The sequence below is a fragment of the Drosophila subobscura genome, chromosome U, assembly GCF_008121235.1.
Source record: "Drosophila subobscura isolate 14011-0131.10 chromosome U, UCBerk_Dsub_1.0, whole genome shotgun sequence".
In the NCBI taxonomy this organism is placed as follows: domain Eukaryota; kingdom Metazoa; phylum Arthropoda; class Insecta; order Diptera; family Drosophilidae; genus Drosophila; species Drosophila subobscura.
The window spans coordinates 7,686,894-7,699,671 of NC_048534.1; the positions used below are offsets into that span (position 1 = coordinate 7,686,894).

General features: G+C 39.1%; 5 protein-coding genes across 6 annotated transcripts; 3 read left to right on the forward strand and 2 right to left on the reverse strand.

Annotated features, from left to right (window-relative positions):
• The first annotated feature begins 322 nt into the window (after nt 1-322).
• Nucleotides 323-1,935, forward strand: LOC117901474 (2-oxoisovalerate dehydrogenase subunit beta, mitochondrial). 2 transcript variants are annotated; one of them, XM_034812237.1, is made up of 6 exons: nt 330-591; nt 654-731; nt 802-1,048; nt 1,119-1,337; nt 1,406-1,498; nt 1,554-1,935. In XM_034812237.1, the coding sequence occupies exons 1-6, from the start codon at nt 362-364 to the stop codon at nt 1,779-1,781; spliced, it is 1,095 nt and encodes a 364-aa protein (XP_034668128.1). In that variant the 5' UTR covers nt 330-361; the 3' UTR covers nt 1,782-1,935. The 2 variants fall into 2 exon arrangements, with proteins under 2 accessions (XP_034668129.1, XP_034668128.1); XM_034812238.1 differs by lacking the exons at nt 802-1,048; nt 1,119-1,337 and having other exon boundaries at nt 323-591; nt 1,381-1,498.
• Nucleotides 1,936-2,359: 424 nt separating this feature from the next.
• LOC117901475 (mitochondrial fission 1 protein) lies at nt 2,360-3,640 on the reverse strand. The gene is made up of 6 exons (XM_034812239.1): nt 3,500-3,640; nt 3,378-3,445; nt 3,237-3,285; nt 2,994-3,161; nt 2,820-2,932; nt 2,360-2,645 (listed from the first exon to the last, which is right to left on the reverse strand). The coding sequence occupies exons 1-6, from the start codon at nt 3,542-3,544 to the stop codon at nt 2,624-2,626; spliced, it is 465 nt and encodes a 154-aa protein (XP_034668130.1). The 5' UTR covers nt 3,545-3,640; the 3' UTR covers nt 2,360-2,623.
• A 534-nt stretch (nt 3,641-4,174) lies between these two features.
• Nucleotides 4,175-8,312, forward strand: LOC117900959 (integrator complex subunit 3 homolog). Its single transcript, XM_034811534.1, has 11 exons — nt 4,175-4,473; nt 4,543-5,153; nt 5,225-5,858; nt 5,916-6,105; nt 6,176-6,378; nt 6,443-7,252; nt 7,314-7,471; nt 7,524-7,668; nt 7,726-7,851; nt 7,917-8,105; nt 8,171-8,312. The coding sequence occupies exons 1-11, from the start codon at nt 4,396-4,398 to the stop codon at nt 8,231-8,233; spliced, it is 3,207 nt and encodes a 1,068-aa protein (XP_034667425.1). The 5' UTR covers nt 4,175-4,395; the 3' UTR covers nt 8,234-8,312.
• Nucleotides 8,313-9,315: 1,003 nt separating this feature from the next.
• On the forward strand, nt 9,316-10,264 carry LOC117900076 (gamma-interferon-inducible lysosomal thiol reductase). Its single transcript, XM_034810280.1, has 3 exons — nt 9,316-9,511; nt 9,566-9,907; nt 9,985-10,264. The coding sequence occupies exons 1-3, from the start codon at nt 9,398-9,400 to the stop codon at nt 10,234-10,236; spliced, it is 708 nt and encodes a 235-aa protein (XP_034666171.1). The 5' UTR covers nt 9,316-9,397; the 3' UTR covers nt 10,237-10,264.
• A 35-nt stretch (nt 10,265-10,299) lies between these two features.
• Nucleotides 10,300-12,768, reverse strand: LOC117900075 (NHL repeat-containing protein 2). Its single transcript, XM_034810279.1, has 3 exons — nt 12,517-12,768; nt 11,254-12,461; nt 10,300-11,197 (listed from the first exon to the last, which is right to left on the reverse strand). The coding sequence occupies exons 1-3, from the start codon at nt 12,755-12,757 to the stop codon at nt 10,424-10,426; spliced, it is 2,223 nt and encodes a 740-aa protein (XP_034666170.1). The 5' UTR covers nt 12,758-12,768; the 3' UTR covers nt 10,300-10,423.
• Between the last annotated feature and the right edge of the window lie 10 nt (nt 12,769-12,778).

Here is a 12,778-nt window from a genome sequence, read left to right on the forward strand (position 1 = left end):
CTAATAAACAGTAGCAAGGAAGACAAATCGAATCAATTTAGGGCAGTTGAATAAATATCGAGTATATAAATATTGCTATTTATTAAAAGGAAGTGTTTGTGACTCCCCCTGCTTAAGTGCATGCCATAAACTTTGTTGACTTTGAAAAGAAAATGTGTGGCACTTTTAGCTAGCTTTTTTCTAGTCTGAGTACTAGACTTAACAAATCTATTTTCGGCTAGTGATCAATTTGAAAGCTAATTGGTAAACTTCCATCTCTATTTCGATATATTTATATATCGGCCATGCAACAGATGATCTACAAAAACAAAAGCATTTATTACGCAATAGTCAATAGTTCTGGACAATAAGAATTACAAAAATGAGGGTTTCTCAAGTGGCGCGATCCTGTTTTAATACATTACGGTTAAACATTAGACCGGCTCCAATGACCCGGTCACATTTTACGTATTACCCCACAGCTGTGGGACCAGGTGATGCGAAAAAAATGAATATGTTTACCGCCATAAATAATGCCATGGATCTGGCACTCCAAGAAGACAGCACGGCGTTGCTGTTTGGAGAGGATGTGGGCTTTGGTGGAGTATTCCGGTATTACGAAAAGTCTCGCAAGAGTTGTTGCATATCTTAATATTTCTGTAATATTTCAACAGTTGTTCTGTTAACCTGAGAGACAAATACGGAAAGGATCGAGTTTTTAATTCACCTTTGTGTGAGCAGGGAATCGCAGGGTAATATAATATAATGACATTTCTATGGTATATTGTGGAATAAGAAATCAAAAGGTTATTTTTGTTTCAGTTTTGCCATCGGTGTGGCTAACGCTGGAGCAACTGCAATTGCTGAAATTCAATTTGCGGATTATATATTTCCAAGCTTTGACCAGATCGTGAATGAAGCCGCCAAATATAGGTATCGAAGCGGCGGACTTTTCGACTGCGGCTCATTAACTTTTCGAGTTCCGTGTGGAGCTGTGGGTCATGGAGCGCTCTACCATTCCCAAAGCCCTGAAGCATACTTTGCTCACACGCCAGGCCTTCGCGTTGTGGTAATATAAAAAAAAAATGGACTTACAACAAGGATAACTAAAGATGCAAGTAAAATATGCTTTAAAATAGGTTCCACGTGGACCGATTAAGGCGAAGGGACTACTGTTGGCCTGCATTCGCGACCCAAATCCCTGCATAGTTTTCGAACCGAAAACATTGTATCGTGCAGCTGTTGAGGAAGTGCCCACCGAATATTACACCTCTGAGTTGGGTAAAGCTGATATTTTGCGGAAAGGAAAAGACGTCACACTTATTGGCTGGGGTACACAAGTCCATGTGCTCTTAGAAGTATGTTCCAATAATATTTTCCCAGTTTTTTACAATTCTTAAAACTATTTAATTCAATTTCGTTTCAGGTTGCAGAGCTGGCTAAAGAAAAGCATAATATTGATTGCGAAGTTATTGACTTGGTGTCAATTTTGCCTTGGGATACTGATACCATATGCAACGTAAGCAAGAAACAATTTTATTTTGAAACAATTGCATTATTATTATTTATTTTAGTCTGCAAAGAAAACCGGTCGTGTTGTAATTGCGCATGAGGCTCCGTTTACTCAAGGATTTGGATCTGAGATAGCTGCCTACATTCAAGACAAGTGCTTTTTGAACCTTGAAGCGCCGGTAAAGAGAGTGACTGGCTGGGATACCCCATTCCCCCACGTCTTTGAGCCATTCTATCTGCCAGACAAGCTACGGTGCCTGACGGCTATTAAGGACATTGTGAACTATTAGAGCTTCAGAAGCTTTAACAACATCTCACTCGAAACGGATGCATTTATTTACTTTTAAAGTAATGTACATATGATGTGCAATAATAACACATATTTCTGCCCTACATGTGCTAAATAAAATATTTGGTGTTCAAATATATTTGAGCTGCCAAGCAGTTTTAAAAGCTATTTGTATATGCATATGTACAAGTATATGTATGTTTATGTATAAGCTCGGTGTTGCTGCCAGAAAACGAGGAAGAAAGTCGCTCTAGCGAGCTCTGAAAAAGCCATCATGGAAAGAAATCTTTTTGAGCCAATCCGAGTTACAGTTCCCAAATTACAGAATAATTGCAGAGCTGGTGTTGGACACTCTCTAGCTTCCCCTCGTACCCTTGTCTAGCTACTGCAAAAATCATGGCGAGTCAGTCATGCGGCATGCGGTCCATGACACAGTGTTCCGCTATGACTTCCGCCAGTGTTCACACCTCGCGTTTACTGAAGCTCAGGCTCGGGGGCCAGAGCGAGCGTAAGTTTACAGTTGGGTGGAATGTTCCAAGATTATAATGTTGCAACGTGCAAAAATTGAGAGCCTGTCACTAAGAATAACAGTGATATAATTTATTAAATTAACATTGCGGGTGTCTATCACTTAAATTTGACAATAGTGTGCATATAACAATAACTTACGGTTTAATATTTGGAATAAAGATCGTTAATATTGGAATATATGTATGTATGTCAGCATGAATGACTTCACTAAGATTAAAAAATTGCCTAAGAGCCAGCGTCTGCATCTTGATGTGCACGTATTGGGAAGGAATAAGATTCCGCGAAAACTCGTGTAAGGGATGAGATGTATCACTATTTATCCCGCTTTTGTTTACTACAAAAAAAGTTGTAAGACACATTTCATTAATATCAGGTTATTTTAAGAATTTAATATTAAGAATGATTACAATAAACATTTTCCGTTTTTTGTTTTGTTTGTGGCATGGTTTGTTTTTGTCCAATCAAATGGAAAAATAATTATTGTTGTGATAAATAACTTTTCCATTACTTTCTAGACATGGCGATTCCAAGTCCCAAAATTCCGCCTAGCACAAGTGCAGCTCCTCCAGCAACGGCCATCCCCTTTGCAATTTCCTTATCGCTCTGCTTTTTAATGTATTCCTGCGAAGCAATATTAACAGATTAGATTTAAGTAATGGTTTCTTAATATGTTTACGTTTACCTCTAGAGAGCGCACTTGATCGTTCGATTCAATTTCCAGGAAGGCTTTGCAATACTTCAAACCTTCAGTATAATTTTTAATACGAGCATTTCCGAACGCTAGGTAATAAATATAGTCACGTCTTCCGTCAGGGTGCGTTCGTGCCAGGTCTTCCAGAAACATAATTCCCTATATATATAGTGGTAAATATGTAAATATTGAACTTGCCTATTGTACAATTAATTTCCTTCTATAATGAGTCACCTTTCTTATGTCGTTTGTGTACCGACTGCGCACCAGACAAAAGGCATATCTAAAAGGTTTTAAAGAAAACGAAAAGTATAGAGTAACGTTCAAAAGTGTTGCCAATATATGGAACATTGTGTCAAATGTCAGGGCACTTACTCAAACTTTGTCTCTGAAGTTACCTCTCCGTCCAACTCGAGCTCATGATGATATTTTTTTTCAAACCTCTGTAAAACGAAAGGGCTCCTATAAACATTGTACAAAATGGTATAACAACGCACCTCTAAGTCCTCTTGTGGGACCACATCATTTAAAAGCTCGTCCATTGTTCCTCTTTGTTTTATTTTCTTTTATTTTCACACGAAACACGAAATTGGTAGTTATAATGGTTGAAGTGGGACCGCGGATTTCTCGATCAGATATACCCTCTGACCCGCCGAAATATACCTTCTATTTTTCAGAATATACCATAAATATACCGACGAAAAAATATTGCGCTGTCAAAATTATATACAGTGGTTCCACAAAAATCGCGCGCGGAATAGTAATCAGCAAATGTCGATTCCGACTAAAAATTTTAGCATTTTCACAAACCAAATTCGAACTGAAGCCAGTACTCACAAAAAAGTTTATTTCTATATTCTGTCGACAAACACAAATACGTATCCTCAAAAAATGGAAGCTGCCTAGGAAACAGGCTATACAAAAATTGTAATCTTATAAATGCAGTGGACTATTTATAAATCCTACACTCGGGGACACTCCTTTATAACGAGATAAAAAACACGTTTATTGCATTTTTTCCTCTTCACATTTTCCCATCACTTTCTGTCGACAGAAAAGTTAGCGCACTTTAGAATTCAAGAAAGTATCAAAATCCAGGAAAATGAAAACGAATCTCGTAAAACGAGGACATATATTTTTATGGGTAATGCGGTATATTTCAACAATAAATACGCGGTAACACTGGAACCATATTTTTTCTGTCGACTTGAAATCAAAACAGAAAAAACACTATTTTTAATAGATGCTTATTGAAATGCCGTTCTTGTATGCCGTTTTCTTCATATTTGCTTAACAGCTTACGGTTATGAAGCTGCAACAAAACATTAAGTGATAGCCTGGCCTAGTGAAACTTGAGCAGACCATTACACACACACAAAACACACACCCACACATGCAAATGGAGCAGCAGCAACACGTCTCAAAGTTGTTTGTCTGCACGGCGGTTGACTGTAAAGATGAAATCGAGGAGGTGAAATATTAGAAAGAAAATATTACATATAAAATAAATATTAATCTTGTTCCCATTCTTGTTATTTAGAAATTTGAGCGGTCTTTCATTAACCTGCAGCAACAAATTGCAGGCCTTAGTGATAAGGAGATGCACGACATGCTGTCGCAGTTTGTTTGCAAAGACAAGCAGCATGACGAGATATCAATTGGCTTCCTTTATATAATGCTAACAGACCCTGGCATGGCTCCAAAAACATATCGGGACATAACTCTTGTCTCCAGGGATGGGATGAATGTGATTGTTTCAAACCTCACCTTACTTGTCGCCGAGAAGTATTCGAAGCTCACAGAGGTTGCCCGCAGACAGCTTATCTGGGTATTGCGAGAGTTTGTGAAACACCAGGTACTCAGTGTCGAGAATGTAATTTGGAACTGTTTACGACAAGCTGGCGGAGGAGATGCATCCCACAGGAACCTTTTTCTCGTGGAGAGTCTACTCGATATATTCATCGAGTACAGAGCTTGGCTGGAAGCCAATCCATTTCTCGTACAATCCACAGTTTACAGCTATGTGCGCCTCATAGAAGATCATGCAAATCCCGCCTTGATATCACTTCGTCAAAAGGAAGTTAAGTTTACGATTTCATTGATCCGGGAACGCTTCCATGATATCATTCCACTAGGAAGAGATTTTGTGCGGTAGGTGCACTAGTTTTATAAAGAATAATTTTCAAATATTAACAATTATTTCGATCTATTTTTCCCAATAGCCTTTTGCAAAACGTTGCGCGCATTCCCGAGTTCGAGCAACTGTGGCGTGATATTCTTTATAGTCCGAAAAGCTTACATCCAACATTCAATGGGATTTGGCAATTGCTACAAATTCGGACAAGTCGAAGGTTTCTGCAATGTCGTCTGCTGCCAGAGATGGAACGCAAATTACATTTTCTGGCGTCGTCGGTGAAGTTTGGTAACCAAAAGCGCTACCAGGATTGGTTTCAGGACAAGTATTTTGCCACACCGGAGTCGCACAGCTTGCGCTCCGACCTCATCCGTTTTATCATTAACGTAATCCACCCGACTAACGATATGCTTTGTTCGGACATAATACCGCGATGGGCGATCATTGGCTGGCTCATCTCATCATGCACAAACCCAATTGCATCGGCCAATGCGAAGCTGTCATTGTTTTACGATTGGTTATTTTTCGATCCAGCCAAAGATAATATTATGAACATAGAGCCCGGCATTCTAGTGATGTACCACTCCATCAGAAATCATCCATTTGTCAGCAGTACGCTTTTAGATTTTCTGTGTCGCATAACAAAGAACTTTTATGTGAAGCATGAGGATAAAATACGAATGGGCGTCTACAATTCCTTAAAACTTATCCTCGACAAACAGGTTTGATCTCAAGACAATATCTCATCTGTTTAAATACTTAATATTTGCTTTTTACAGGTGATACCAAACCTACAGCCACTGTTTGAATCGCCGAAACTTGACAGAGAGCTTCGCAATTTAATACGAGAAAACTTCAGGGAATTTGTGTCGTCTGCTGCAAACCTAACTCAGCCAGTTTATCCAACGCCACATCCTATCCCTGGACAAATTGTCAAAAAAGATGCAGACCAACGTATGTTGCATGGGGGTCAGTGTTCGTATTCCAAAGCATTTATCCATAAGAATCGTCTCATAATAAATCATTTTTGTTTCTACAGAAAATTTTGATATGGCTGGAACTGTGTTTGCCACTAACATTGGATCTGTCGTATCGCTGGTAGATGAGGACAACAAAATGGCAATCCCGCCGTCAGAGCGAGAAATTGAAGGCATTTTCAGCGAGCAAGACGTTGAGAGCTTGGGCAGGAATAATAAAAACGATGAAAATACCGATGACGACGACGACTTGCCACTTTCAAAAGTAAGATTTGAACAGATTACAAAAAAAGAAATCGAATAATAATATAATTAATTTTCTTTTTCAGGTCAGACTTAAAGAAAAGCCAAAGGTCGAGCTAGCCGAAGCAATTGCCGAATCATTTGAATCTTTTATAACGAAACGAAACTCATTTACATGGGAATCATTTTTAAAGGATTTCCGCTCGTTACCAGCGTCTGCCTTCGATGAGTTTCAGCTCAGTTATGTGATCTCGAATACCGTTTTAATTCTTCGCGAAACCTTACCACAGCAAAATATATTCTCGGAGAGCAAGACTGATGAGAAGTTTTTGGCAAAGAGCATTAGCTATCCCATATACGGTCTGTTCCGTTTCCTATACGAAAACGATGATAAGAGCAAAAAACCATTTCAAACAATGCTCTCGGAGATATGTGAGCGCATACCTGAAACAGGATTTTTGCTACTCTACTTCATGAAGATTCACTGCAAGTTGCAAACACGAAAAAATGCACAACTTTCATATCAGTTCAAGACGACCGTCTATCGACAAATATGCGATGCAACGGATGACAAGGTTGGCAATTGCCTGGTCAGAGACCTCGACCTGCTTGAGAAGGAAAATACAACCATTTACCTATGGCTCCTGCCTGACATCTATCGAGAGTTCAAGTCAATTGCAACGAATAACACTGAGCTCTTGCGTATTACACTTCGCTGCATAGATGCAAAAAATGTTCGCGACATAATATACTCGGTCGCGCAAGGCAAACTCACCATATTTAAACAAGATGGACTAATTGATTGTATTAGAGAGAGCCTAGATTATGAGACATACGAACAATTCTGTCTGTGGCAGCTCGTGCAAGCACACGATGTACCCTTAAAGACTATACAGGTAAGCAATAGATACAAAAGCCTTTACTTACAAAACTAAGTTTATTTCTATGTATTTTTAGGACCTATTGCCCGAATTGGAAGCTGCTAATCATCCCGAAGCACTCAGTCATTTTCTCTTACTTTTAAAAAATGAAGAGCCAACGAATGAAATCATTCGACTAATGCTTAGCAGGGAAGCTAAATCAAGGGGAGATCCCTTTGTAACTTCGGCGTTAAGGTAAACATATACAATTATAATTATCATAAATATATAACGATTTTCCTAATAGGTTTTGGTGTCAGCGGTACGAAGAAAAGCTGTCGGAAATCATTGCATCTTTGCTCACGTCAAAATATCCCAGCTCATCTCCTAACAAAAGAAAACGACCATCTAAAGGCAGTTCCGTTGCCAGCAGTACACCCTCCGCTGATCAAGTAGGTTTATTACATGGAATCAGAGTTTATCAATTATTTGTTGCTTAAATTTAATAGGTATTAAACCATCTAGAGCATTATAGAAGAAGCTGCAGGCACGGCACAGGTACCGGGCTATATGTTCATGATATGATGCAGCGAGCATTACAATCGGCATACTCCCATAGTAATGAGAGCACAAAGGCAAGTTCTCAGTAAATAATTGATTGCTGGATCGTATAATTACAGTTTCTTATATATTTCTATAGAAACAATTTAGTGATCTATTCGCATTGGCAGCGGAAGACGAAGTCACTGCCGTTGGCCGTCGTGGAGGGAGCGGTCGAGGACGCAAGCAACCAGTTAGTAAAAAGGACGCAAATAATCACAACACGGGCAACAAAAAGAACTCGGAGATCATTAAAACCATATACTCATCGGATGAAAACTCGAGCGAGGTATGAAAAATGTTATACGGCACCCTGTAACATTGACAAAACTGATAAATAAATAATAATTTTAGGAGGATTGGTCAAAACAGAAACCTACACAGGCTGCAAAGAAAAGGAAAAAAAGTGAGCAATGAGTCTGACTGACAGTTTGATCGTCAAAGACTGGCTTCAGTCCAAATTGTATGCTTTGACGAAGTGAATTATATGAAAAACGAAAAGGAGTTTTTCAGCGACATTAGTTAAGTTGAAATGTGTTTATAAGATTTTATAATTAATATAAGTAAATAATTAGTAAAACAAATAATAGAATTTTTTGAATGTTAAAATTGTAACGTTATCCTTTTTTATTTTTAATAAAAAAAAATGCTTATAGATTTATTTAAAAAAAAAAAATACTAAAACAGAAAGTATTTTCCCACTTGTGCGAACGAAATTAAAAGAAAATAACAATTACAACAACAATGAGCCAAACACTGCACTGCAGAGAGTAAAAGAGTTGTGACGCCTACGAACGCGTCTTACAACGTTCCTCCTTGTTAGAACATAAAACCATTTAAAAAGAACAACAAAACTTTTAAGTATAATGTATAAAGTAAAGTAAAGGTAAATTCACATGCCGAGCCCTGGTCTGGAAGGAACTGTAAAATCTATCTGTCCCAAAAGCGATGGTGTTAAGATCTAGATCTAGATCTAGTTTTAGCCTAGATCGGTGGCAAGAGTCTGTCAGAGTCCCTTTCAGAAAAACAATAGAATTTCTTTATCGCTTTTGTTGTGCCCGCCATTTTTCAAATTTTTCAATGTTATCAGTTAATATACGTGTCTCTTTTAATAATTGACAGACATTTACATACTGTAGACAAAGCTTCCTTGCTTCCAGAAGGGTGATTTTAATGAAAAATTCAAATACAAATTTGTAAAGTATAAGGTCATAAGGTACACAAACTAATAAAAATTAGTATTTACAGTACGTCGCATTGATCCTTTAAACAGATTAAGCTATTGTTTCAGTGTTAAAAGTCTTTGCAAGCTGGTAATATTAAATAGAACATCAAAATCGTGAAAATGCTCTTAAGACTACGGTCTATTGGTATATTTATACCAATATATTTTGGTATATTTTCGATGGTCTGACGGTATATTTTATCGATAATTGCGCGGTCACACTGGTACAATTGTAAATATATATTTTTTGGTAAAAAAATGATTAAAAGAAAGGAAATGCTACTATTTACAATTTAATTTTTAGCATTTTTCCCAGCCCCGATTCATACCAGTTGAACTCCATGCACCGCACATGAATGTCTCAAATGGTTCCGACACGTAAACGCATAGTGATAATTATTTGCATAGTCGTCATACTCGGCTGTTTGCTACGAATTTTACTTTTCAATTCACCTCTGCCACCGTTAACGGTAAGTACCATGTATGTGCGTTATATTTTTTAAATTTACACTACCTATGTTTAGGACCAGACAAATTATCAACGGGCCATTGGAGCGCCCGTGCTAGTCATGGTGTTCTATGAGGCTCTATGTCCAGACTCAAAATACTTTATTACAAAGCAGCTACTCACAGCGTACGAGGTTGCTGCACCAATAATGGAGGTAATGCTTGTACCCTATGGCAAGGCGACAACAAGTGAAAGCGGTGGAAAATTAAGTTTTGATTGCCAACATGGTCCGACAGAATGTCAGGCAAATATCTATCACGCCTGTGCGGCTGAAGCAATTGAAGATCCACTCGTACGGTTACAGGTTGTATCCTGTATGATTCGTGATAATCGTTTACCTCAAGAGGCAATGCGAAAGGTAATTATGATATGATGCTGCCAGGAGGGAGAAATCACTAAAATATTCCCTTCGTGGATACAATCTCTAATTTTCAGTGTGTGAAACAGTATAGTGAAAACATTGATCTCATACAAAAATGTTATGACAGCGACCATGGCTTGGAGCTGATGAAACATAATGGAGAAGCCACACATTCCCTCAGGCCACAAGTAACGTTCATTCCAACTATCACAATAGATGGTTCCCAGGGTAGACAAGCGTCAATTCTAAAAAATTTGCTCTCTGAAGTATGTAAGGCAGCCGGTGACACAGATCAAGCTAAGGCAATTTGCAAAAACGCTATGTAGGGCCGGCCGCACACATTTCCAGCACACAAAGTAGCATATCCTATGCTTAAGAGACTTCCAGGATTATCATTTTAATCAATATTTTATTATGTCAAATAGTCAAATTAAAAACTAAACAATTATGTAAATAAACAATTTCAATAAAAAGGACTGTACATACGAGAAAAACGATGAGCATATTTTAGCATCATGAGCTTATACTTGAATGGTCGACTTGAATATTTACATCATGGCTCTGTATGTACTCCTCCACATTGGGCTCGCAATTAACAACAACAACGAACCTTTTCATAAGGCAGCACTTTGCGTCGCACAGATTCAAGGCAAATTCAATAGTAAATAAAGGATTGTTTGCATTTCCAAAATCCTTTTTCATTATCTGTGCCTCCAAGTTGCACATTCCATTGGTTAGGCATCCGGATTTTTTATTCACCTCCAGTGCACTGTTCAACGTTCTAATCGTCCATTTTTGCGGAGCTTCTTCTGTAAACTTAAGCTGTGGCGAGAGTCGAATATTGAAGTTTATCGCGCTCTTTTTGTTACAATGCAAAGGCAAAGGCCTGAGAATATGATGTTCGGCATTCTTTAGTGGAAGTTGCGGCGCATCCGTTTCACTAGCGCTATCAACTTTGCTAAAATCCACTACTAATGGTCGGGCTTTAAGGGTTAACAAATCAATTATTTGTATGGCGTGATTATTGGTATCTGAGACCAACAAATTCTTTCCGTCTGCGTCCAAGCATAGTCCAGCTGGCTCGTTGAAAGTCAGAGGAGTGCCATCTTGACTTTTGATAGCCAATGTCGAAACAACGTTCGTCTCGGTATCAATAACTTTAATTTTATGATTATATGTGTCAGCCACAAACACCTTGTTGTCGGCATCATTGTGTGCCACGCCGAGCGGGTGTTGAAGTTTCGCATTGGAAAGCTTGCCATCGACATCGCCGAATGCAAATAGGTTCTGAAAAGTTAAAAATTACACAAAATTTGTATTTTGTTTGAAATAGTACAACTTACCAGCGGGTTGCGATCGCCTCCAACTACTGGCATCACTTTTCCATCAATCATGGAAGCCTTCCGTATGCTAGAACTTTCACTGTCAGCTATGAAGAGAAAGTCTTTGGACATGGCCAGACCAGAGGGCTGAGCAAATGCAGCGTTCTGTGGATATGAGTTGTTACGATTTTCTTCCAGGCCGTTGCCGATCAACGACACACAACAGAGTGGCTCGAACTTGCGAAATTTCCACCAAATAATACCCTCTGGAAAGTATCCCCAAATCTGATGAGTTCCGGCCATTGAGATAAGTATAATGGATTTTTCAGGCACATTACGCTCGTCAAGATGAAAGGACATATCCATATCACGAGTGCGAAATACAGCCACGTCCCAAGGCGAAGATAAAGACTGCAAAGGCCCTACACGACCACCAACCCGTTCGTTTCCTTGTTGTCCGGTACCGGCAAGGGTTTCTACCATTTCATTTTCTAAAGATATTTTTCGGAGTGCGTGATTTTCGGTGTCAGCAACAATTAGCGTGTTCTCATTCAGAAAAGCCACTCCCTGCGGACTATTAAAACGGGCTAAAGTCAAATTACCATCCACGAAGCCAGCCTGAAGACCACCGATCCTGTGTTCTGCGACACCATCGGGGGACATCACAAGCACACGATTGTTACCAGCATCAGCTATTGCGTAGCGACCCGATGCACTTCGAGCAATTTTAGCAGGAAACCGCAAGCTAGACGCCGGATGCAAATGACTTGACAGCTGAATAGGTACACTGCCGAAATTGATTTTCTCCTGTCGGCCAAAAAAAGATAACGCGGCACCAATAAACTCTTGCAGGAATAGCCCATGTCCTTCACCCATAAGTAACAACATCGGCAACCCAGTCGGACTCAACACCATTATTGATGGCCAGCAGCGTATGCCAAGAGCACGCCACAAAGCGGAACGGGAATCGTTTACAATGGGATGCGTGATACAATATCGATCTACAGCAGACAGTATGTTTGACGTAGTGCGTTCGTTCTCAAACTTCGGACTGTGTACACCGATAACCACAAGTCCACTTTCAATGGGAAAGCGCTCTTCCAGACTGTGCAGCTCTGGCAATACGTGCATGCAGTTTATGCAGCAATAGGTAAAGAAGTCTAGAACAACCACTTTTCCGCGCAGACCTTCCAGGGTCAAGGGCTCACTGACGTTAAACCAATCCAAATCTAAGGTGGCATTTAATAAAGATTTGTGTGTTGTGATGATTTCATTCAAACTTACCCGATTCAAACTCAATGTTTGTAGCCTTGAGCTTTGCAATGGAGTTGTCGTCATCCCATCGCTCAAGAAAGTCATTTAATACTTTTACCTTTTCTTTCTCGCCACCCGTGCTTCTGTATGTTTGCTGCAACTCGTCTGTTATATATGTAACAATGTCGATGGGCGGTAGATCGTCGGAGTTATCCATTTTAATTAATTTTTTGATTCTGGACCAACAAATAATTGGATATTTATTAAACATAGAGATATTGATATAACAATA

Excerpts from the sequence above, each read along its gene's own strand:
- LOC117901474 (XM_034812237.1), top strand. The coding sequence starts at position 362 with ATGAGGGTTTCTCAAGTGGCGCGATCCTGTTTTAATACATTACGGTTA. Across the intron at positions 732-801 it reads TGTGAGCAGGGAATCGCAGG|TTTTGCCATCGGTGTGGCTA; the intron begins GTAATATAATAT and ends TTTTTGTTTCAG. Across the intron at positions 1,049-1,118 it reads CGCCAGGCCTTCGCGTTGTG|GTTCCACGTGGACCGATTAA; the intron begins GTAATATAAAAA and ends GCTTTAAAATAG.
- LOC117900959 (XM_034811534.1), top strand. The coding sequence starts at position 4,396 with ATGCAAATGGAGCAGCAGCAACACGTCTCAAAGTTGTTTGTCTGCACG. Across the intron at positions 6,106-6,175 it reads CCAACGTATGTTGCATGGGG|AAAATTTTGATATGGCTGGA; the intron begins GTCAGTGTTCGT and ends TTGTTTCTACAG. Across the intron at positions 7,669-7,725 it reads GTACACCCTCCGCTGATCAA|GTATTAAACCATCTAGAGCA; the intron begins GTAGGTTTATTA and ends TAAATTTAATAG.
- LOC117900075 (XM_034810279.1), bottom strand. The coding sequence starts at position 12,757 with ATGTTTAATAAATATCCAATTATTTGTTGGTCCAGAATCAAAAAATTA. Across the intron at positions 12,462-12,516 it reads AAACATTGAGTTTGAATCGG|ATTTGGATTGGTTTAACGTC; the intron begins GTAAGTTTGAAT and ends ATGCCACCTTAG. Across the intron at positions 11,198-11,253 it reads GAGGCGATCGCAACCCGCTG|AACCTATTTGCATTCGGCGA; the intron begins GTAAGTTGTACT and ends TTAACTTTTCAG.
- LOC117900076 (XM_034810280.1), top strand. The coding sequence starts at position 9,398 with ATGTCTCAAATGGTTCCGACACGTAAACGCATAGTGATAATTATTTGC. Across the intron at positions 9,512-9,565 it reads CACCTCTGCCACCGTTAACG|GACCAGACAAATTATCAACG; the intron begins GTAAGTACCATG and ends ACCTATGTTTAG. Across the intron at positions 9,908-9,984 it reads CTCAAGAGGCAATGCGAAAG|TGTGTGAAACAGTATAGTGA; the intron begins GTAATTATGATA and ends TCTAATTTTCAG.
- LOC117901475 (XM_034812239.1), bottom strand. The coding sequence starts at position 3,544 with ATGGACGAGCTTTTAAATGATGTGGTCCCACAAGAGGACTTAGAG. Across the intron at positions 3,286-3,377 it reads ACTTCAGAGACAAAGTTTGA|ATATGCCTTTTGTCTGGTGC; the intron begins GTAAGTGCCCTG and ends AAAACCTTTTAG. Across the intron at positions 2,646-2,819 it reads GGAATCGCCATGTCTAGAAA|TAAACAAAAGCGGGATAAAT; the intron begins GTAATGGAAAAG and ends CTTTTTTTGTAG.